The sequence below is a fragment of the Phytophthora ramorum genome (assembly GCF_020800215.1).
Source record: "Phytophthora ramorum isolate Pr-102 chromosome Unknown Phyram_PR-102_s0008, whole genome shotgun sequence".
NCBI classification, from domain to species: domain Eukaryota; phylum Oomycota; class Peronosporomycetes; order Peronosporales; family Peronosporaceae; genus Phytophthora; species Phytophthora ramorum.
Window position 1 is genome coordinate 2,399,956 of NW_027150654.1, and position 24,162 is coordinate 2,424,117.

At 53.6% G+C, this 24,162-nt stretch overlaps 6 protein-coding genes across 6 annotated transcripts; 3 read left to right on the forward strand and 3 right to left on the reverse strand.

The window, feature by feature from the left end:
- Nucleotides 1-941: 941 nt before the first annotated feature.
- KRP23_9666 (Glucanase inhibitor protein 3) lies at nt 942-1,856 on the reverse strand (the record flags this gene model as incomplete). The annotated part of the gene is made up of 1 exon (XM_067895248.1): nt 942-1,856. The coding sequence occupies one exon, from the start codon at nt 1,854-1,856 to the stop codon at nt 942-944; it is 915 nt and encodes a 304-aa protein (XP_067742852.1).
- A 5,197-nt stretch (nt 1,857-7,053) lies between these two features.
- Nucleotides 7,054-7,872, forward strand: KRP23_9667 (Glucanase inhibitor protein 3; the record flags this gene model as incomplete). Its single annotated transcript, XM_067895249.1, has 1 exon — nt 7,054-7,872. The coding sequence occupies one exon, from the start codon at nt 7,054-7,056 to the stop codon at nt 7,870-7,872; it is 819 nt and encodes a 272-aa protein (XP_067742853.1).
- A 220-nt stretch (nt 7,873-8,092) lies between these two features.
- Nucleotides 8,093-8,926, reverse strand: KRP23_9668 (Glucanase inhibitor protein 2; the record flags this gene model as incomplete). Its single annotated transcript, XM_067895250.1, has 1 exon — nt 8,093-8,926. One exon carries the CDS (start codon nt 8,924-8,926, stop codon nt 8,093-8,095), a length of 834 nt encoding a protein of 277 aa, XP_067742854.1.
- An 836-nt stretch (nt 8,927-9,762) lies between these two features.
- On the forward strand, nt 9,763-10,338 carry KRP23_9669 (Glucanase inhibitor protein 3; the record flags this gene model as incomplete). Its single annotated transcript, XM_067895251.1, has 1 exon — nt 9,763-10,338. The coding sequence occupies one exon, from the start codon at nt 9,763-9,765 to the stop codon at nt 10,336-10,338; it is 576 nt and encodes a 191-aa protein (XP_067742855.1).
- Nucleotides 10,339-10,852: 514 nt separating this feature from the next.
- KRP23_9670 (uncharacterized protein) lies at nt 10,853-11,839 on the reverse strand (the record flags this gene model as incomplete). The annotated part of the gene is made up of 2 exons (XM_067895252.1): nt 10,853-11,668; nt 11,753-11,839. 2 exons carry the CDS (start codon nt 11,837-11,839, stop codon nt 10,853-10,855), a joined length of 903 nt encoding a protein of 300 aa, XP_067742856.1.
- Nucleotides 11,840-15,618: 3,779 nt separating this feature from the next.
- KRP23_9671 (ABC transporter G family member 32) lies at nt 15,619-19,256 on the forward strand (the record flags this gene model as incomplete). Its single annotated transcript, XM_067895253.1, has 3 exons — nt 15,619-16,257; nt 17,209-18,283; nt 19,243-19,256. 3 exons carry the CDS (start codon nt 15,619-15,621, stop codon nt 19,254-19,256), a joined length of 1,728 nt encoding a protein of 575 aa, XP_067742857.1.
- Nucleotides 19,257-24,162: the final 4,906 nt, after the last annotated feature.

Genomic DNA, 24,162 nt, shown 5'->3' on the forward strand with positions numbered 1-24,162 from the left:
ACACGATTTGTTGGCTCATGCTCTAATCATTGCCGTTCGATACTGCAGCCCCCGCTGACGAACCGCAAGGATACTTTAAAATACCAAGGCTAGACTTGATGTGAGTTCGTTTAACGCTGTTACCAGCATACGCCGAAAACGTGTCACTATCTCTTTGACATCGGAAAATCCATGATCTACTTCGAAGTGTTAAAACAGAAACTATGGGTGTCTTATTCATGCTAGCGTTATAGTAGATGAGTGGTTTGTTGCAGTGGTGCATTGAGCGTCCGCTTATGAGATTGATACTGGGCCCACCTAAAGCTCAGTTAAATATTGTATGACATTCTCGAAAAATGAGGCCAAACCTTCAACTTCGTCCTACGATCTGGTAACTTTTATAGTGTAGTATTTCTGTGCAGATAGATCCACTAAAACAAACTTTTAGTGGTAATAGTGTTGTTAGTGTTGGACGTGTCTCCAGAATAGCCCGTGTATCCCGGCAGATTGGGATCAGTCACCACAAACTACTGGTAATCCTTGCCAGCGACGCCACCAGCACATCGTTCACGATGAGAAATCGCGTGTGCAGTCTTCGTTACGAAGGTCGTAGGCCCAAACCGCGAATCCCACACCACGCAGCTCGTAGGAACCGGTTCCATTGGGCCAAGGAAATTTCATCCCCCGAGCCATCATGATCATCACCAACATCCCTGGCAAGACGAGCTGTCAGCCGCAGCTAGCTTAGCCGGTGGAAACATTCTCAGATTTTTCCAACTCCGTAAAGAAATCTGTTACCAAGACTAAGTAAACCTCTTTTCGAGTCGAAGTTACCACGTGTACCGGAATCATTCTCACTCTTGAGGTCGAATACGGATATTTCGGTCTTTTCAACTACTATAGATGCTTTGCACTTCGTCATATGAACTTGTTTGCACTACTAGCTGACGTTCTTACCACAGCTAGTGGAAGCATACACCACTAGCGACAGACTCGATCCAGGCGCGGGCACTTGAAACGCGCGAGAAAATACTGGGATACCCCGGGCTGCCACAGTCGCTGCCCCAGGTCACCACGCCGACCAGGACGTCACCACTAGGACGCTCCACGATCACCGGTCCACCATAGTCGCCCGTGCACGAAGTCACGTTGGCTGCACCGCGTGAACACAACATGGAATCGTCCACAAGAGTTTCCTTCAAGCAGTTCTCGTTGCTCATCAACTGCACATTCTCACGCGTCAGCTCGTCGGCCATCGTGCCTGCACCTCCGGTGTCATCCCAGCCCATTTTCGCAGCCCACTCGCCGTCCTTCACGTCAGAGTCATCGGCAGCAGCCAATGCCACTGGCTTAAACGAACTCGGTTTCTCTAGTACGAGGATAGCGAGGTCGCTCGAGAAGTTCGCATTGGAGCTTTTCGGGTGGTTCAGCGTGGCCACAACCTTGATCTGCTCGCCTTCTTGTGTTCCGTTGATGTAGTAAGAACCGATGGAGGCCCAACGAATATTGACAGCAGAGCAGAACGACCCCACAAGAAGGTGTGTAGGGGTGATCAGCGATCCAGTGCAGCGGTTGTTTCCTCCTGGAGTAGCCCGAAGCCCGGCGACGTACGTTTTTGAGCCGCTCGGGACAATGCTCGTGGTGTTGACCGAAGAACCGAGGGCGTCGCTTGGCAAATTACTCGAGGCAAGGTCGCCTACTGCCACCGTGTTGTAACGTGATCCATCTTGCAGTGAGGCTCCGATGGCGTCGACCGACAGGTTGTTCCCCGGCGCGAGCTTGGAAACCGGGACGGTGTAGTAGTTCGATTCTCCTTGAGCAGCGGAGATCAGCGTCAACGCCGTGGTAGCTAGAGCGGAGGCTACCGGTAGCTTCATTTGGCTGATGGGACGGAGTGGACCAAGAAAAAAGTTCAAATGACGAGCACCAGTTCAGCCGTCCGAAGCTTGCAAAGCTCCAGCGACAACCGTATGCTTCGCACAGACAAGGACCAAGAGCTGGGATGTGGATCGGGGATTGCACCCAGAGAAAGAGAGAGAGTCTCGCACGCATGTATGAGGTAAACGCTGGCTAAATTTCATTGTTGCTCTCTGCAGTATGTATTCTATTATATGCCTCCACGATACGAGCTCTGCATTGATGAACTTATTGTCTGTTTAAGCCGTACGGCCAGCTACGGTACATGCAGCTTTCTTCTGCCAAGAAAGTCACCACCACTGACTGATTGTTTACTCAACTGAGATGGCGTCAACTCCAAGCCTTGGACGAATATTGGAAGAACACTGTTCGTGGAACGAAGTGGGGAGGTAAAAAACCTCAAGAATATTGTTCTCGAGGTTTTGGACCTTCGTCCGTAATATCGGTTTTTGCAGGGGAATATGCTGGCGTGTGCACTGCACAGTGGGATGTGTTCGCTTCTCGCCGGTCTGGTTGGCAGAAATGATTTTTTCTGCGATTGGCTATTAGTCAAACGGTAATTTATTAAGATCTTGGAGAGGCGGGAGAATATTGCAGTCTTCCCGACGATGGTGCTAACTCGCGCTCAAGCTCGCGCTCAAGCTGCTGCTCGATCTCAAGCTGCTGCTCGATCTCAAGCTGCTGCTCAGGACGATGTGGAGATCGACGGCGACATCGACGACGGGGAGATTCACGACGCCGCTGCTGACGGAGAGATCGGCGCCGCTGGTGATGACGCGAAGAAGGACGTGGATCGGTGTATCAACACTCTGCAGAGCAAGGAATCCCAGTCTGGTGACGACGCGGTGCGACACGAAGGTGGACCAGCCGAGCAGCCCGAAGCTTCCCAATACAGCATTGAACACAGCTTGCAGTCAGCTGTTGATGCCATCTGCAAGACGATTAAGGAGGGTGTGCGTGAGCTGACGCCTGTAGACGAGCGCCAGAGAATCCGAACGACACGCTACGAGCCCGACTGGAGCAACGACGGCGACAGTGGCAGCGACTCTGATGGAGATAGTGAATTCGAGATGAGGATGCTAGAGGCATGGGAGAAATCCTACCGACACGCACCACGACCTGTCTCTCCTGTTCAACTGCCTAATAGAGAGAGTCGCCGTCCAAGCAATCTTGATGATGAGTCAAAGGTGCATGCAGCGTTGGAGAGGGATCAGCCACACATGGTGGCGATAGTTCACATTACGTTGGCGTCAATTGCTGCGACACAGACAGAGGATCAATCGCCACAGACACTACAAGGAGCTAGTTCGTCACTGACGACATCACCCGAGCGGTGCATATCGAACAGGGTGGCGGTTGTGAGGCCAACCGCGGCAGTGGTAGCGGGGACTCGTGCTTCGTCACAAACCTAGGAGTACCAAGGATATTCGCCACCACTTCGTCCGACATCTACCGGCCTTGTGCGGTTGCAGTCACTTCGAGGACGCGCTCGAGCTCCTGCACGCCGCACACATCATCGAGCGCGAGCACACAAACAGGTGGCGCAAAGTGTACTCGTGTTAGGCCTTCAGCTTCAAGTGCAAATGAGAGCGGAGCAGACAGCCCAACACTACTTGTCGAGCAGTGGAACGTGAATGTGGCAGCGTTGTCTAAGTGCAGCTGGCCGGGCAAGGTAAGCGTGGCTACGAGAGATGCTTAACGGAAAGCATAACGTAATACGTGTGTGAATTCACTCACTAGTCATCTTGTCAATTTCTTACTACATTCACAATTCCGATTTCGTTTCCTCGAAGTCGTCAGGTAGTGACATACTAGAAGCGAAGTCGGCCAGAAGGTCGCTTGTCATCTCGTCCAGGTCATAGTCCATTTCTTCAGCGACGGGGAAGATGAAGCTTGTAGGTGTGTGCAAGTGATGCTGTCCCTTTGGGATCTCCTCACACTGCAATAAATCAACGAAGTCGCTGTTTCTGTTCAGGAATGAGCACATATCGATGTTGTGCTCGGCTAATGTCGTGCGCTGTGTAGTTACCATCTGCCCGCTTACACCAAAATCACGCTCAATCTGGCACGAAGATACTGGTATTGAGAACAGCACTCTCACAGCTTTCGGTATGATACGGTAGTCGCCTTGGTGCTCAAGTCTTTGCCAAAACTCAAGTACTGATTCATTTGGTGTGTAGTCCTCTTTTCGTGCAATGTCGACAGGATCTTCCAGCCATCGACCAAGTTCCTCTTCTGCGCGTCGATCCTGCCGGCTAAAGGTTGGTGGTCGGCTTGATCTCGGCGCAAATTCTGCTTCCAGTCGACTGACTTGCACAACAGGTGCAGGTGGTTCAAATTCAGAGACGTCCGCGGGTTCACTTACTGCCTTAAGTAAGTCCAATAAGTTGCAGCGGATTTTGGCGCTCACATCATTCTTCCTGGTCACAGCATCCCTTCCGCTTTTGCCATGCTGACGGCACGACAAAATCACTGCACGATCGAGGCTCCTCTCCGTTCGTTTGAAGATAGGGTGGAGTTTCAACTGCATTTCAAATACAAATTGACACTTGTGGAATTGCTTGTCGTTGTAATATCTGCTGAAGAAGCGTTCGTCCAATGCTCTCCGCAATAGTCTCCGTACATCCGCAGCCAGTGGTGTAAGGTCACTTGCAGGAATCCAACGAGGATTTTTGTCGGTTGATAGGTAGTGTGGCAAAGGCTGATCAGGGTCGAGGTCGTGAATACGCATCATATACAACTGTACGAGCACGTCGACTTGAACAGGATGCTCTGCTTGACATGTTCGCTTGATCTCACCGATTTGCTTCAGCACAGACAACACATGAACCAAGTCGTCATGGCGATTAGCCAACGGGAACTCTGGTGGTGGCTGGTTGGCACGAAGTGCTTTACGAGCTCGCTCTTCATACCACGCAGTTATTGCTGGCCACTTCTCAAGAACTCTCTCCAATGAACGCGTCATGCTCAGGAAACGTGAAGTAGAATATCCAACAAGTCGCGTGGAGGCACCCTGAGTCTTAGACTTACAGAGCTCTGCAAATAAGCTCCCAGTGACAGACACGACCTTGACCTGAAATATTGTTCTTACCATCCGTGAGATTAAGTCCGCCATCTCCGGGTTAGCTGCAGCACTAGCAGCTCCATTTACACCACATGATGACTTTGTAGCTGCGTGGGCCATGTGTGCGAAGCACCACTCCCAGTGCAGATTGAGTTCTTTGCACAGCATCGATTTCACGTCACCCCCCGAGTCGCTCGTAGCCCCGTAGAAATCGCTCGTCGCTAAGCCAAAGTCCTCGAGCATGTGCTTCAACCACCCTTTGAAGGGCTTGACAATGCCGCCATCACGATCTCCATATGCGGGGTTGAACTTTCTCGTTCCCAAGAGAATGGACTTGTACTCCCAGGCCTTGTCCACCAGGTAAACCCGCAACCCAAGAAATTTGTCTTGCGTTGTTTTGCAAGTCCAAAAATCTGCCACGAGCGTAAAGTTCGGGTAGTCCTCTCGGTTCTCTTGGAGGTAGTTAGTGATCTCCTTGCGTGTTGAAGAATACAGCTCCACGATAGATTCCTTCACCTGCTTTGTAGTTATCTTGGCCTTCATCTCGTCCTTATAGAGTAGCGCTTGGATTAGTCTTGCCTCTTCGTACTCCACCATACGAAACGTCAAGTTATGGTTGATGATCATGAGAGTGGTCATCAGCACGTTTAGCCGGGTTGGGTTGTTTGAGTACAGGGCGGACGATGACAGGTGGTTGTAATCATGGTCGTGTTTGCGCTTCTTGACGGTCGCTATCTTTGTTTTCGGCGAGCCAACGTTGTGTATCTTCTGGAGGTGCTTCACGGCCATGGTCGTTTTGCCAGCATAGAGCTTGAACAGGTTTTTTCCTGACGTCCGACACGCCTCGTCGGCCAAACAAGCCCACGCGAAGACCTCCTTCTCGTTCTCGATGTACTTGACACGAACCCCCCACTTGAATATGTACGAAGTCTCCTTTGGTCGTGGAGGCACCAACTCGAAGGGTCCAAGGGCCTGGACCTCTTTCACTGCTTGGAGGACCACAGAAGGTGGCTCTGTCATCGTCACGCGTTGGCTGGAGGTGTCGTGGGTCCCTGCAGATGTCACGAGTGTGAAGTAAGTCCCCGATGCGGTCTCTAGTCTTGTCGGCTGCGCTGTGAGCTCGATGCTTGGCGGCGGAGCCTCTGACCTGAAGTCCGAGGACTAAAGCTGAGGCTGGAGGCACAGTGAGTCCCTGCGGTGGCCACGAGTGTGGGTCACAGGTGGATTTAGTCCATGTACTGCTGCTTCAGGCGGAGTCCTCTGACCTTCTCCTGAAGTCCTTGACTTGATCCGTGTGCTGGAAGGTGCCGTGGTCCGTGTGGTGGTCACGAGCATAGACTTGCGGTGCTCAGGGTCCCTGGTGTGATCACGAGTCTGTCGGCTGCACTTCGAGCGCGTCGGAGGCTCAGCACATGCGAACGCAGGCCGCTTCTTGGGCAGAGGATATCTTCGCGAGTGAGCTCGATAAATTTCAGTGCGGCTGTGGAAGATCGTGCGATTTTCAGCCAATCCAACGCGTAGGATACGAACACGCCAGATCCGCATAAATACGAAATGCGCGAGAACGAATATCGGGAGGGAAGCTCGCAAAAATGTTCGTTGTTCTCGCACTTTAGCGAGGAGAACACGAAAATCACGTTTTTCATGTTCCCTCTTTTTCGTGGAAGCGTTTTTCACCTTTTTTTTTGTTCCCCTACCCGCATGTTCGTCCAAGGCTTGGTCAACTCCTCCAAATGCTTCTTGCTGTTCGTGACACTTCGATCGAAAGACTTTGCCTGGCAGGCAACGCCTGCAGCACTTGCTGGCTCAGTACGAAAACTACAATCATAATTAGAATACTACTCTCTCTCAACTTGTGAACGCACGGTGATATCCAGCATAAGCTTTCTTTGCTCAGAAGCCATCGAGCCCGAGCTTCAACATGTTCGGCCCTTCCTATCCGTAACCTTATCCTGGATTCCCAGAGCGCATCTGACGGTGTCCAAAGAAACTCCACGATCGCACGTACGTCTGCAACGCAACCGTGACAAGCTCAAACAGTTCGGATTCGGGTGCCTACTTCACACGGCAACCCACGTGCAGTCCAGGCCAGAATGAAGACGCTTTCTAACGTTACCCTTGTCGTTGCTGCTATGGTGGCTGCCACAATGTCCGCGTCAGATGCCTACAACACACAAGGCATCGAGCGTCAGCTCATCATGAGTGGAGAAGTCGTCCCCAGCGGCACCAAGACCTACGTCACGGGGCTTCGATCCACCCCCGACGGCAGCAGTTCCTGCGGTGGGTTTTTGATCTCGCCCACGCACGTCCTCAGCGCGTCACACTGCTTGGTCTACGATATTCGCTGGGTATCAATCGGTACCCACTACCGCAACGGCACTCAAGACGGCGAGCAGATCCGGGTTCTGTCCGTCATGAACCACCCCAACTACTCCGAGAGCGTGCAGTACGCCGACGATTTTATGGTGATCGAGCTGGAGAGGCCCAGCAAGTTCAAACCCGTAAAACTCGCAGCGGCTGACGACTCCGACTTCAAGGCTGGTAAATGGGCCACCACGATGGGGTGGGGCACGAATGCCGAGGTGAACGGCACCAACTCGTACGAACTGAAACGCGTGGATATCCAGCTAGTGGGTGACGAGGCCTGTGCGGCTTCTGCCACCGTCGACTCTAGTATGGTCTGCGCTGGAGGTGTTCTCAACCGTGACTCATGCTTTGGTGACTCTGGCGGCCCTCTTATCGTGGAAGCGGGGGCTGGCAGTTCGACGGAGGATGTGGTGGTCGGCATCGTGAGCTGGAGCAAGGATGATACCTGCGGACGAGAGGGATACCCTGGCATCTATTCTCGAGTGTCAAGCGCTAGACCGTGGATCGACTCGATCATCGGTGGTAATGGCACTTGCCTGGGTTGATTGAAGAAGCAAACAGAATATCCACAGATATTATCTCCTTCATTTTAAAGACAATCAACAAAGCGTTGTTGGCACGCTGGCCAGAATGCATGATTGTTTCGTTTTCAGTGAGGTACATTGATGTCACTAACTAACGACTTCCTATGGATGCATAATAGTAGTATTGAAAGGAGCAATCCCACAAGGTAATGTACGTGATCGTTGCCGCATGTACACAAAATCATTTACTGAAGCACGTTCCACTAGAGATCGATTCGATCCATTCTCGGACACGTGCCACGAGTCCAAATGCCGTGGGAGCTCCATCCCGTCCACATCCGTTGCCCCAGCTCACTACACCGATCAGCACGTCCTCTCCGTTCGGAGACTCTTTGACCAGCGGGCCACCGGAATCGCCATAGCAAGCACTCTCACCCAGCGGACCTTTAGCGCAGACGACGGCATCATCGACTTTCATCGACTTCAAGCACTCTTCGTTTGTTATCAGCTGCAGCTTTGTTTGTTGGAGCTCGTGTGACGTGGTCCCGTTCTCCGTCGTTCTACCCCATCCTAGCACAGTGGCCCAGTCACCGGTCGTCGTGTCGGAGCCGTCCAAGGCAGCCATCTTCACTGGCTTGAAAGTGCTGGGTCTCTCAAGTTCCAATACCAAAAAGTCTCGCACGATCTCAATGTCATTGGTGGAGTAGTTTCGGTGGTTCATAATCGACAAAACCCGAATCTGCTCGCCGTCTTGGGTGCCGTTGAAGTAGTGAGAGCCGATTGAAGCATACCGAATCTCGCCTTCCACGCAGTGCGATGCACTCAGCACGTGAGTAGGACTAATGAGCGAGCCAACGCAAAAGTTTTCGCCGTCGACGGTGGATCGAAGCCCAGTCGTGTACGTCTTGGTGCCAGCATGAGAGACTGCTCCCCCCACGATCAGTTTGCGCTCATGCGGTCGGTTAAAAACAGTGTTACCAGCGGGTTGGAGGTCGTACGGGTTGCTTTGGCCATTAGTTGAGCACAAGGTGCAAGCGAGTGCAACCACGAGGGGTGTGACGATGAAGACCTTCATCTAGCTTCGACGTGGACCTAGGAATGTGAGTGTACTTTGTACTAGACAGCAAAAACAGGAATGGCTCGTCGTGAATGCCTTTACGCACTACACATTGCAAACTATCTTCCGAGAGGAATGCCGAGGGCATACGGTGCGCGAGAGCTACAAGCACAACCATGTGATGCGAAATCCGTGTTGGTATCTTCAGGTCCTTCAAAAAGGTAGTCAGTCGGGACTATTGCTCCCGACTATCGATAGTATAAATTTATTCCGGTCTTAGCGAAACAGTACCGGCTGCTTGCGAAGGAAACAATTCGGGTGTAATAGTAAGACTAGTGAACCCATCCAATCGGGAGCAGCATCACGTGCCAACCGACATTGCTTACGCTCGACATTGCTTACGATCAGATCGAGTCTCCATAATCGCCAACGAATTGGGGTTCTCGAGCTTACAGCTGCGAGCTTCCTACGTAGTCACGACGTCGTAGTGTGTTCTATTCACGACACCATGGGCCAATTTAGTTTATGCAAACTGCTACCAGTAGCAAACGACAACAACAGCTCGGAAGTGCGCCCTTCTTCCTCCACCCAAGATGAAGAAAACCTCAGTATTCGTCGCGGTAGCGATAGCCTGCGTCGCCTCCTCAATTCACGCCCAGAGCGGAAACGAAACTTCCTTGAGTGGCTCCAATGCTGGAGAAGCCCCAGGCGTTTACGTTGAAACAGTCAATAGAACCGACGTCTCGATCGGAGCGAAGACGTATTTCACCGGTCTCAGCTCGACTGTAGACGGTCCGAACCGATGCGCTGGGTCTCTCATTAGCCCCATACATGTCCTGACATCGTCGGTCTGTATGAGGCGCGATATTCGCTGGGCATCTGTGGGCGCTCATTACAACAACGGCACCAAGGACGGAGAGAAGATCAAGATTGTCGCGATGCTGACCCATCCCAAGTTTGCAGACCTCTCCAACGATTTTATGGTGTTGGAGCTCGAGAGCCCCAGTTCACACGAGCCGGTGGCGCTTGCTGCAGCGGACGGTTCAGACATCACGGTGGGCGAGTGGGGGGACGTCATCGGGTGGAAATTCATTGCGGGGAATGGTACGACTCCTTCTCGTCGTGCGAACGAGCTGCAGAGTGCCAAGGTGAGGCTCATGAGCAGCGAAGAGTGCTCAACGATGATGCATATCGACGATACCATGGTCTGCAGTGGCGGCCTCGCGAATGAAGACCCGTGCCAGGGAGCCATCGGGAGCCCACTTATCGTAGAGCGCTCGCGTGGAGGCCAATCTGGCCAGGACGTGGTTGTCGGTGTGGTGAGCTGGGGAAAGGACTGCAACTTGGCAAACACCCCTAGCGTCCTTGCGCGCGTTTCAAGTGGCCGCACCTGGATAGACGGTGTAACTGGTAGCGCTTGCTTTGCTTAGAAGAGAAAGTGGAATCCAAGCCACAGTCCATTCACCATTTCCATTCTAGCGCAGCTAGATAGGGTAATTAGCAGAAGTTTTCGCGGCTAGTTGAAGGTTCTTGCGCCGGTCTCCACCGACCTGCGTTCTCGTGGTTTGTTGAAAGCCGAGTCACCGACTTGCTGGTGGTCGTAGGGATTTTGACCACTATTAAGATAGTTGTGCGACGATAGGTAGCGAGCTTCGCCTTGCGATTGTGGGGAGAACACAATAAAGCCACAATAGCAGTGTTTAGAAATTGGTTCTGCACTAGGCTTTACGACTACAGTCGACCGTATTAAATCTCTTCGGACAAAGTGTCTACACCGGCGTAGAAGACACTGCTATACAAGTCCATTTGACGTTTTCTCAGCATCTGTACAGAAGTAAAATTGCTTTGATCTGTCAACAGAGACCAGAGGAATAATCCGCTTCATTATATCACGCACGTCTTGAATTCCACGATCGAGGGGCAGACATACGCAAGTCAGGCCGACTAAAACACACTGATGATCCGCCAGTCCACATCCTCCGGCTGCGTGACCCTCGACTCAAAGCGCCAGACCGCCACCGATTTCTTCTCCAGCACCTGATCTGCAGCTTCCGCCGTCACGACGTCCAAGTGCTCCACCGTTTCCAACAGCACATCCAGCCGCAGTCGTTCGATCATCGTCGCGTGATCTTCTGGGCTGATGTCCGGCATGGGGGTAACCACCTGCTTCTGCTCACCGTCCTTCACTGTACCAGCTTCCCCTTCCCCCGCCGCTTCCTCTTGCTTTTCCAACTCTGCGACTTGTGCTCGGTTGTACGCTTCGAGTGCCTCCTCCTGCTTCAGCTCTGCCAGCGACATCCTGTCCCAGTTCACGTCGTACAGATAGACCCCGTTGATGTCCAGCTGCTTGAGCGTGAACCGGTTGCCGGTCTTGCTCGTCTGCTTCATGGCGAACAAAAAGGCGTCGTAGCAGCCCTCTGAAAGGCCGGACCTCATCTTCTCGGCCGCGGGGGACTCGGAGATGGCCCCCGTGGCGAAGTTGACGAAGTCTCTCGAGTACATGGTGTTAACGGCCATGTCACAGGCGAACCGGGCGCCATTCAAGAAGTCGACGGCGTCGATCTCCGTGTTGGTGGGCAGCTGCAGCTTGGTGAAGAGCAGGTAGTTGTACAGCATCGAGTTGGACGGAGGGAAGATGCTGTGGTCGCGATAACGGTCCATCTGCGTGGTGACGCGCTCCATGGCGCGATTGGCAAATTGCAGGAGTCCTTCCGGGCCATCGAGGACCGACGGGTTGGCGTCGGAGGACGACGAAAAGTGCTATTGGGATTAAGATGCCATTTTGAGGCGGTTAGAGGACGCTGCGAAGCGAAGTAATCTGGAAGAGGAGAGTGGAGGACGTACGTGCAATGGAGAGGACGCGGATGGCGCGAGGTGGGAGACCCTACGGAGGCGGACAGCGGCTCTGAGACGACGGGCGAGTACCTGCATCTTGCCGGGGAAGGTCTCACGTTGTGTGTTGGATTAGGGTACAGAAAGTCTACGTCCAAGCAAATCCTGGACAGTAAACTACAAAAGTATTGGTCTTCCATCTATCGAGCCAATCAAAAGCTGGCACTGTGCAGTCTTCAGTTTTTTTTGTTTTTGCCGCTGGTTGACCAAATATTGCCCAAAAAGTCAACATCCACTGTGACGTTTGGTCATGGGGAAGATCAGGTAAGCCTTTATCAGCAATGTTAAACGTGCTACAGCTACTCCATAACGTCTAGCACTCGACTGCTTGCCTTAGGACGGAGCATTCGAGCGAACCGCGCAACCTCTGAGTGGAGAAGCATCAGGGCGGGTTGACCTTCCAAGGTATAGCCAACGAGCTCAAACTGCACGTGTCTAGCGCTAAGACAATTGTCGCAACACAAAGCGCAACGACCACACACACTCCAAACAACTTTCTGGACGTCCTCGCAAGACTAGCATCCGTGAAGGCCGCCACATCGTGCGTGAGGCAAAAGAAATCGGCGACTTAGTACCGAGAAGTTTGCGATCATGGTCAAAGAAAACCACAGCACGACTGTTTCAAAGCAAACAGCGCGCAACCCCATTAAAGAGCAGGCTTTTAACGATTGCTCTGTGCCTAATAAAACATTTTTGAATGAGATACACGTCAAGGCGCGCAGAGCTTACACATAGGACATGTTGAAGTACAAGAACAAGGACTAGAAGAAAGTGATCTTCAGCGATGAGTCGTCTGTGCGGCTTAGGGAGGCTGTTAGTCGCGTCATTGGGTCAGTAGACCCGGGGCTGTGTTCTAGAAGGAGTGTTTGGTGCCCACGTTCAAATATAGAAGAGATACACTAATGGTTTGGGGGCCGTGTACGAGGGCGTCGGAGCCCTTCCTGGCTGGCACGCACTACAAGACGATTCTTAAATATAATCTAAGAGCTACTGTCTCGGTCTTGGGAATCGGAGATAATTACAAGTTCGTGCAGGACCGTGCTCATGGCTATCGCTCGAAACTCGTCAAAACTATCTTTAAACAAATAGGTGGGGCGGCTTCAACATCCAGCGACTGTGGTCGAAACTTGCAGTAACATACTAGTGAATGTTGAGATTTTTACTAACACATCTCGACGATGGTCTTGGACGCAGATTTTTTGTACCCACTGTACGTCGGCACACGCCAGCCAAGGTGACGTTGGTGTCGACAAGTGGAGTGCCCGGGCTTCTCCGGCGGAGCTCGCTTCTCAACCCTAAACAATGCCTCAAGCGCGGGAAGCGAACGAAATCCAAGCCAACTTTGTTGTATATTCGAGCTGTGTTCGAGGGCTTTTATTTTAGGCATTTAAACGTTATAGTAGGCATTTAAACGGCATGACAAACGGAGACGATTCCATTACTACATGTAGCTTCTTCTTTTAGTGTGGGGGAAGAGTAATAACTATACAGTCCTGTCGTTTCTGAAGGCAGTTCGATTCCATTAGCTTCATTGACCTGCGAGTCGCAATGGACCAGCAAATGACTGGCTATGGTCATCGACTCTCGGATCTCAAGATCCAGCGGTGGGTCACTGAGAAGGACCGGCGTAGGCAAGGTATCGTGGGGGTGGAGGATATTGTTGCTGCGTTCCAAAGTCCAGTTTAATTTTGCAGCGCTCGGCGAGGCTAGTGAGGATTGCTGGCCGTCGGTCCTCGTCATCACGTGAGACGCAGAAAAGTGTTCCGCAGTCGCTGCCATAAAAAATATGTATTTACTATAGACTCGCTGGTCGGTCTTGACAACAACTCCCACAATAGTAACCTTGGAGCGCATGTCGAATCTCTTTGTGTCGCCGGAGTCCTTGGTCGATGATGGTGTTAAACACCGTAGTGCAAAGCGACCCCTTGCTCGCTCCAAAACACTTCACTTGAAACGCTAGACTCTAGTACGGTTTCGCTTTCCACCTGCCGTTGCCCTTGTACACCAGTCTGATATTACTTGTGTCGGGAAGCAGAACCTTGGCCAGCTTGTTGAGAACTTTTTGCCACTTCGACGGATCAACGGGCAGTGCTTTTGGAAGCTTCTCGGTAAAAGGCGTGCGAACCCTGAAAACTCTCTCTTCGGACGTGGTGTCGTCGTTCGAGGTCACGGATTTGGTGACGGAACCTTGGCGAAGTGAACTTGCCTCGCTGCAAGCGACAAGCACGATGGCTGCAACCAGTAAGAGGGCGAAACAGAGGCGCATCTTGGACTTCTTCGGTTACTGAGTTCAGGTATTGAGGTGGTGGTCTTGGTACGCTTGAGTAAATGGAGGAGTGCTGTCCAAGGGGGAACTTGTAATACGAGAAAATACGACACGTGAGACTCTATCAACAGCATCACCGGTTCGTGTTTTGACCACTAAAAATGATGGGACGATTCGTTTTATGTCAGAGCTTAGTTACTTTTCGTTGTTTACTGCCAGTGGAAGGACTGTAGCACTCAGTAATCGCTCAAAGCAATGTACATGTATCCGATAGCCACACGCCTAACTTCCCGGTCGAAGATTGTCATTGATAGGGCTAACCAATACTGCTCTTAACCGTGCGTACGAAGAAGTACAGATTGGTTTTGGATCCTGAGGGGCCGTTGTTTCCGTTTCCAGTTCCACTCGAGACCATCAAACATTTGTCAAGTCTTTTGTCTGGTCTTGAAGTATCATGAGATGTTGAAATCGACGCAGCCCCGAGCCGAGCCATGCACATATCCGGCTCTCAATACTAGTACATGTAGTTGGTATCCTAATCTCAGATCGACCGTCGTTGTTCTACAGTGCCTGAGTCGCTCCATGATACCGGTATTTATCGACAGATGTACCACAACGAAGGAAATAGCGCTTTCACTTGATTTAGTGTTATTCAAATCAATGGTTTCCTACAAGAATACGGACACACGAACGCGCGAGTGATCACTCGCGAGGGACTGCTACTTTTTTGTTACTTTTTTGCTGGAACATGCGGAAATACGGACACACTGTTGCGAAGTGCCGATGTCACCGTCCTAGGGATGGGCATCCCTCCCGATGTTGTAGTAGAACATCGTGCCGTGTGCTCCAGTAGTGGTGCCAAGCGTCGACTTGGTGAACAACCACATGCGGAAGTTATTTTTTTTGTCTTGGATCATCTCTTGTCATCTCTGGTGTCATGCATCGTGTGGTTTTGAATTTTTTTGGTGATTGTTGGATTGCGGAGCCCACACCGTGTGCCGAGTCGATGGGTACTTGGTCGACCAGGTGGGGTACATACATCTATCCAGAGATGCCATCGCATTCGTGCACACGACTGAATTAAGCGCAGTGGGTCGACAAAACAAAGTTGTCGTTTGCCCAATACAAGGTCCATCAACTTTTGGTGCTGCTACACGCACCCTCGTCCTTCACTCTCATGCCGAGTTTTATGGGATAGAACAGCTCGAATTCGACTTCCCCATGGCAGACATACGCAGCCGAGCGTCACCCCCCACGCTCCAAGGCCCGCCGAGGCCCCGCCCCGTTCGGCTGCCCACCCCAGCTGAGCGAGACCCCACCAAGAGACCTTTACCTGCCTATCAACTTGTGCTTCACTGCCTTACCTCAAACATCTCCACAGAGTCGAGTCCACGATGAACCTGCTGCAACCGGAGCCCAACGATGCGGGAGAAGAGGTCCTGGAGTGTACCGATCACTCAACTTCCGCAGCCTGCAAGGTCCGTACTCGAACCCCGGCGGTGACACCATGACCAGTCGGTACAGCACGCTGCAAGCCGAGAACCTCGAGACGATGCTCAGCGGCGGCCTCGAACTGTTCTACAAGAAGTACAACCACTTGTCTCGCAAGATCAACCTCCAGCTGCTCACGCCCGAAGTGCGCTTCGAGAACCTGTCGTTCTCGGTGCAGGTGCCGGCTGAAGCTGGCGCGTACGGCACGGTGGGGTCGCACCTGGCGCAGATCTTCACGCCGTGGCAGAAGATCCCCATGACCACCAAGCACGCGCTGCACCCGATGAGCGGCATCATCAAGCCGGGCTCCATGACGCTGATCCTGGCCAACCCCGGCGCCGGAAAATCGACGTTCCTCAAGACGCTGGCCGGCAAGCTGCAGGATAACTCGCAGACGGAGATCGGCGGCGAGATCCTGTACTCGGGTCTCAAGGGCGAGGAGATCGACCTCATCAAGTTGGTGGGCCTGGTCGACCAGACGGACAACCACATCCCGACGGTCACGGTGCGCGAGACGTTCAAGTTCGCCGACATGTGCGTGAACGGTCGACCGGAGGACCAGCCCGAGGAGATGCGCGACATTGCTGCGTTGAGGACGGAGCTGTTTTTGCAGATCTTGGGTCTGGAGAGCTGTGCGGACTCGGTGGCGGGCAACGCGCTGCTGCGAGGTGTGAGCGGAGGCGAGCGGAAGCGTGTGACGGTGGGCGAGGTGCTGGTGGGTGGCCAGAGCTTGTTCTTGTGTGACGAGATCTCGACGGGACTGGATAGTGCCGCGACCTTCGACATCATCAAGGCACTTCGCACGTGCTGGGCGGGTCGGTCATCGTGGCGCTGTTGCAGCCGACGCCCAAGCTCGTGGAGCAGTTCGACGACATCCTGATGGTGAACGAGGGCCACATGGTGTACCACAGCTCGAGGACGGACATCTTTGGAGTATTTTGAGGAGCGCGGCTTCGTCTGTCCTCCTCGCGTGGATCCGGCCGACTTCTTGATTGAGGTGACGTCGGGTCGAGGTCGCCAGTACGCCAATGGAAAGGTGCCGACAAAGGACCTCCCCGTGTCTTCCGAGGACTTCAACAACCTCTTCTGTCAGTCGAGTATCTACAAGAAGACGCACGAGGCGATTGGCAAGGGCTTCAACGAGCACCAGTTCGAGAACGCGGAGGACTTCCAGAAGGCCAAGAGTGTGGCCAACCTGGCCCGCTCAAAGGAGAAATCCGAGTTCGGCCTGGCCTTCGTGCCAAGCACGATGCTGCTACTGAATCGACAGAAGCTCGTGTGGCTGCGGGACCCACCGCTGCTGTGGGGCAAGCTGACGGAGGCGCTGATTATCGGACTCGTCATGGGGATGATCTACTTCGACGTGAGCTCGACGTACTACCTGCGCATGATCTTCTTCACTATCGCGCTGTTCCAGCGTCAGGCGTGGCAGCAGATCACCATCTCGTTCCAGCTGCGCGGCGTGTTCTACAAACAGCGTCCGCGCAACTTCTTCCGCACCATGTCGTACGCCATCGCGGAGACGGTGGTGCAGATTCCGGTGAACCTGTCGGTGGCGTTCATCCTGGGCACGTTCTTCTACTTCATGAGTGGACTGACGCGGACGTTCGAGAAGTACATCGTGTTCTTCCTGGTGCTCGTGTGCTTCCAGCACGGCATCGGCGCCTACATGACGATGCTGAGCTCGCTGTCGCCGAGTATCACGGTGGGTCAAGCACTGGCGGGTATCTCTGTGAGCTTCTTCCTGCTGTTCTCGGGCAACATTATCCTGGCCGATCTGATCCCGAACTACTGGATCTGGATGTACTGGTTCAACCCGCTGGCGTGGGCCCTGCGCAGCAACATGCTGTCGGAGTTCTCGAGCGACCGGTACACTCCCGCACAGAGCACCAAGTTCCTGGACAGTTTTTCGATCTCTCAGGGCACCGAGTACGTCTGGTTCGGTATCGGCATTTTGGTGGCGTACTACCTGTTCTTCACGACGCTCAACGGTCTGGCGCTGCACTTCATTCGGTATGAGAAGTACAAGGGCGTGAGCGTGAAGGCGATGACGGACAACGCCGCATCTGAGGAGGACAATGTATACGTGGAAGTCCGGACGCCCGGTGCTGGCGATGTCGTGCAAGCGAAGGCTCGAGGTGCCGGTCTGCCGTTCACACCGTCGAACCTGTGCATCAAGGACCTCGAGTACTACGTGACGTTGCCTTCTGGTGAGGAGAAGCAGTTGTTGCGTGGCATCACGGCCCACTTCGAGCCGGGCCGCATGGTGGCGCTCATGGGCGCGACGGGTGCCGGTAAGACGACGCTCATGGACGTGATCGCCGGCCGCAAGACGGGCGGCCGCATCGTGGGCGACATCATCGTGAACGGTGAGCAGAAGAACCCAGCGAACTTCAGCCGCATCACGGCGTACTGCGAGCAGATGGACATCCACTCGGAGGCCGCGACGATCTACGAGGCGCTCGTGTTCTCTGCCAACCTGCGTCTGCCGCCGACGTTTTCGGAGGAGGAGAGGATGAACCTGGTGAACGAGACGCTGGAGCTGCTGGAGTTGTCGGCCATCGCCGGCGAGATGGTAGGACGTTTATCTGTGGAGCAGAAGAAGCGTGTGACGATCGGCGTGGAGGTGGTGGCGAACCCGAGCATTCTCTTCCTGGACGAGCCGACCAGTGGTTTGGACGCGCGTTCGGCGCTGATCGTGATGCGCGGCGTGCAGTCGATTGCGCGTACGGGCCGCACGGTGCTGGGCACGATCCACCAGCCGAGTATCTCCATCTTCGAGCTGTTCGACGGACTTCTGCTGCTGCAGAAGGGGGGCTTCATGACATACTTCGGCGACTTGGGCGTGAACTCGGTGAAGATGCTCGAGTACTTCGAGTCGATTCCTGGCACGAAGGAGATCCGTCCGCAGTACAACCTGGCCACGTACATGCTGGAGGTCATTGGCGCTGGTATCGGTCGCGACGTGAAGGACTACTCGATCGAGTACAAGAACAGCGAGCTCTACAAGTCCAACCGCGAGCGCACGCTGCAGTTGGCGCAGTCGGACGAGTTCGTGCGCCACTCGACGCTGAACTACAACCCGATCGCAACAGGCTTTGCCAACCAGCTCGGTCAGCTTGCCGAGAAACAGCAGCTCACGTACTGGCGCAACCCGCAGTACAACTTCATGCGTATGTTCCTGTTCCCACTGTTCGCGATTATCTTCGGCACCACCTTTTACCAACTATCTACGGCCAGCGTGAAGAAGATCAACTCGCACATCGGTCTCATCTACAACAGCATGGACTTCATCGGCGTGATCAACCTCATGACGGTGCTGGAGGTGACGTGCGCCGAACGTGCCGTGTTCTACCGCGAGCGCATGTCGAACTACTACGGCCCGCTGCCGTACAGTCCGTGTATTGTTCGACTACGCTCCGATCGTCAGAGTTGTCAAGGGCCAATTAAGTGCAGTACAGAAGAGCAGCGGGCAGAGTCGACGAAGTTCAAGTCCTTGTTCGTGCGGATGCCAGGCGACACAGCACTACTACTCACCAATCGGAACCAGGCAGAGCTCGACCGAACAGCTCGGATGATGATCACAACTACGTGGGTGACGCTGAAAGGGTAAGTAGCTGTTCACGCACTCGACGCCACTCGAACTCCTGGGTTGTTGTTTGCATGTTGTTTTCTCTCTTCGTAGAACAGAGAAGCTAGGGATAGCGTAGCGAGTTCGATCTCCGCTTCAGTTGAATTCATTCTGCAATTTCCCGTTTCCGGGACACTACAATTGGTAGCACTTGATCCGCGGTGGGGACAGTCTTCGTTGTTTCCCGAGTAATTCGTCCTGCCGCTGCCACTGTTTTACACGTTTGACTACCAGGAACTCATTCCGTGTTGACTACCTGAATCACCGACACCAAGTGATTATTTTTGACCAATCAGCAAGTCCTCTTGCTGAATTTCGACCAATCCGTGAACTTCAACTTCAACTTCGACGTCTGCGATGGCTGACGCTAACATGAAGCACCAAGCTGGTGGCGTCCAACCAAATCAGTTCGTGCAAGCAATTGAAGACATCACAACGAGTCTGAGCCAGCAGAATGCTCAGATATACCAAGATTTCCAGTCTTACCTTCAAGGGTATCAGCAGCAAGTCCAGCGACAGCTGCAGGCGCACCTGGTGCAACGGAAGCACAAGATCGAGGACGTTAGCATACAACGTACTATGTCCGCCCGAATGAGACGAGTTCGTCTTTCGAACCAAGTTCTTCATGCATAGGACGTGTATTGACTTCACGAACCCCCCGAATGGTCCGCATGCTCGCAGCCAACTTCTATGAGGATGCCGCGTCATGGCGTCACGCGAAGGCGATGGTAGAGCACTTTGCCTACCACAACATCGATGAACTTCAGGAAGCGTTGACTACAGAGTTTGTGCCTCCTAATCAGCAATTTCGCTTACGGGCAGAACTCCTTCAATGCAAGCCGTCTAGCTCCATGGGCGACAAAGTCAAAGATTTCCGGCGCCTTATTGCTCAGATCCATGGCATGCATTCTCTACACCAGGTAGACCATTTTTGTGAAGGACTCAAATCTGATACCAAGAGAGAAGTTATGTGTCTACGCTGTGCTACGCTGGGCGATGCAATTGCCTGTGCCCAGGCTTACGAGAGCACGCACTTCTCTGGCGACCGTGGTCGCAACGCGAGTTTGCCCCATATAAACCGTGGGTCTCTGCCGTCGCGGGTGGCAAATGGACCGTGTGATGATGGCATGGATTCATCTTCAAGCAGCTTGTCCAAACTCACACCCGCCATGGCTGGTGTAAATACTGCACAACCATAGTTACGCAGATCTCAACTAGCATCATGGCACCAGGACTCACTCGGACAAATGTGTTGAGTCCTGTTTACGACAAGCGCACAAGCAGCAGGAACGGCTCCCCTGGACTGCCGCGATGGCAGGAGGGAGCGCTGTGAACCAGCATCCGCAACATAGAGTAGATACCTCACTTTATAACTTGCTTGATCAACAATATACGTTGGTCTTTGTCGGGAGTTCCAGCTCCCAAACTTGTGTCTAACACGCCACAGGCCGACGTCAATAGACGTGTCAGCAGTGGACTGCCGTCAGATCGGCAACAACACGTGTCGCGAGCGCAATTTCTCTTACTATTGCAAAGAGAGCGGGCATCACATTGCTAACTGTCCGCGCAGAACCGAGGACAAAGGCAGGGAAATAGATTGGCTCGGCGGACGTAAGTTGTAGCGGGGCTACACATTCGGTTCACCTCCTACCTTAGTGCAACATGCACTAAGGAATACATTCAGGTGACCACCACAGGGTGGTCCACATTCATAGCAAAAGGCATATGACTGGTAGAAAGTAACACCTTTCTACCAATGAGAGTCATTCAATAGATAGGGGTTCTGCCAGCCATCCAATGGCAGAACCTCTCATTAGAAATATCAGTTTTAGGAGGAAACCCCATTTACAATCAATACAGTTCTCATTTGGCACCAAAGCTATCGTTCGGTTCCTTTATCTAGGTTTAAGTATACTTGTGGATACAAGTATACTGAACTTAAGTAAATTACTCCTACGCTTCCTCCTACACGTGCGCACACGTGTAAGCTTAAGTAGTGGGTCTAAGCAGACCCATTACACCTGGTAGCACTTTGTAGTCCGTCCAACGACCGACTAACACGTTCGTATGGAATACGAACGCGGGGCTGAGAACCTGCCCTCGGACAGTAACATGTCCGTGGGTAGCCCAAACACGTCTGCAACGCATGTTGCGCGTGCAGACTGCCCCCACCTGTCGGAACCAGAGTGGGAGGCCCTCCAACGACTGTCAACAGTCATTGGGGAAGCGGCGGTAGCAACGATGTTGCGAACGCTATCACCGACGGAGCAACACGGTGTTGCTCTGGGTTTCATCGTGAAGGAACAGCGTGAAACCGCTGCTCGAACTTCGGTGTCGCCATCGGCCACACCGCGCGTGGAGTCATTGAAACTCCACGTAAGCAGCTACGTTGGAAGAGAGGGCGAGCCTCTCCTCCGTTGGCTTGTCGAGGTCGACACTGCCATTACGGCTCGACGTATCGTCGACCCGTTGTCGAAGGTTGCGTTCGCCATGTCATGTCTTGGCGGACGAGCGAGGAGTTGGGCGTACGGACGCCGACTCACAGATCCTACGTGCTTTAGCACGTACGAGGATTTCAAGGAGGAGCTCAAACAAGCGTTTGAGCCCCCGCAGAACGAGTTCCGATCGAGGGCGGAGTTCCTCGATCTGCAACAGGGCAAGCATGACGTGCATGCTTACGCCCAAAGAGCACGGTACTTGGTCTCGAACATCGTGACCAACCCGATTGACGAGGCGACAAAGGTCGTCACGTTCATGAAGGGCCTTAGAGATGGGCCTGTGAAGACCTATCTCTTCCGAGAGTATCCAAATACTCTCGAGGCTGCAATTGCGCTTGCAATGCAAGAAGAGTTTAGCCTGCGGCAGGCTAAACTGCATGTGAACGCCCCACGGCTGATGCCACGACCGGTGGCAAGGCCGTCGGGAGGTCCCGAACCAATGGACCTCTCGAGTGCGACCGCTGCTGGTAACCAGCAGCGTCGTGGATCAACGAATGTGCGTTGTTTCCGCTGCGGAAACATCGGTCACTATGCCCGCGAGTGCACAGCACCTGTGCACGCGGCGAGGAGCCGTCGTGGCGATACTGGGTATCGTCACGGGCAATCAAAAAACTAGAAGGACCAGCAGGCGCGGGGCGCCCTGCTGGTGATGCGATCGAGCGTGTCGACATCGGACACGCTGCAATGAAGATCGCTGCCCCCAGTGAGAGTCAATCTCACTGCAAGCAGCAAGATGACAAGCCGAACCGTGTCATCCTGAAGGTAAGCTCGAAGAGAGAGAAGTCTCTTCGTGCTCTAGTGGACTGTGGAGCGTCGAACAACTTTGTTCGACTGCAGAGCCATCCAAGGCTTGACTTCGAGGAGGTGGATAACACCTCGAAGTCTATTGGAAGTGAGGCTAGCAACGGGTGTCGTTGTTAGAACCGAGAAGCGTATCGTACGCGTACGCTTCTCTTACCAAGAGAAGGAGTTCGTCGACGAGCTTATCGTCCTCGAACTGGACGATAAGTTCGATATGGTGTTGGGCATGCCGTGGCTTGCACGGCATGATCCGGTGATCGACTGGACTGAAGCGCACGATCGTGCGCTTCGGGAGCAACAGCAGCGCGACAGAGAGCGATGGCCCTGTCGGCGCAGCACATGCACCGCGTGGTGCATGCGGCCCTCCACTAGAGACAGCGCGGAACTGCGGCTGTCTCCGGTCACCCCAAGCGAACGTCCAACGACTGCGAGAGTCGTTGGGAGAAGATGTGAACCGAATCAGCAGGGCCTGGTTCAATCCGATTCGAGAGGGTCTCGAAGCGTCCGGAGCGACGCGGTAGTGTCGACAGGTAATGTCGACACACAATTGGTCGAAAGACACTCCGCCGTTAGGCGTAGAGGTAAAGAAGACGCGTCGGCTCTGGGAGCCGACGCTGCAAGCAGTGCGGACGGTTGCAAACGTCCCGCACCGGAATGCTTGCGAGCTCGCGTGCAGCCGGGCTGCACGACGAAGCGGTGCGCGATCAAGCCGGGCTTGAACGCGTGCGCCCGCGGGTAGAACCCGCCGGCGAATACAAGGAACAACTGTCCACGGCCGGGCCTGGACAAGAAGAAACTCGCGGAGCCGGGCTCCGCACGAGAAGTGAACGGCGCAAGCGAGAAAAGCTGCGCAAGTCTCGGTCAGGGACCGAGACGCTACAAGCAGTGTCTGCCGGGCAGACACAGGAAGTGGAGACGACCGTCGAGACATTGAGTGTCTTGACGCGTACAAGTATTGGTCTCCAATACAAGAAGATGAGGCTGGATAATCCTCCGACGTTAGCGTCGGAGTTGATGTCGCTCCCAGTCACAAGCTGGAAGCGTTTCGCTCGCGAACTGCACGATGGACGCATCGAGCAGATCTGCATCCTCTCGGACGTCGAGAGGATGACGTGTGAAGCAGAAGAGCTGAATCAGCTCATCTCTGAGGGCGCGGACGCCCTCAGCGCGAAGTCGAAGAAGGAACGCTTCGACGAGCAAGGCTGGGACTCGCTCAAGGCGAGCCCCTTTTACAAGGTCTTGCGTGAGTACAAGGATGTACTCCCGGACGACATTCCTGCGGAGTTACCGCAGGACAAGGGTGTTCAGCACGAGATTGATCTCGTGCCGGGAACGAAGTACTGCGTCACGCGACAGTGGCCACTGCCGCGTGAGCAAGTCAAGGCAATCGACGACTTCTTTGAAAGTCGTCGCAATGCAGGACAAGTGCGGGAATCGAAGTCCCCGCACAGCGCGCCTACGTTCTGTGTGAAGAAACCACAGGGCGGGTGGCGCATCGTTCATGCGTACAACAAGCTGAACGATGCGACGGTACCGGCGCAGACGCCGATACCTCGAAAAGATGTGATCATCGATTCGATGACCTCGAGTACTATCTTCAGTACTCTGGATCTGAGAGACGGGTTCTATCAGATCCTCATGCGTGAGAGTGATATCCCTCTCACGGCGGTAAGCA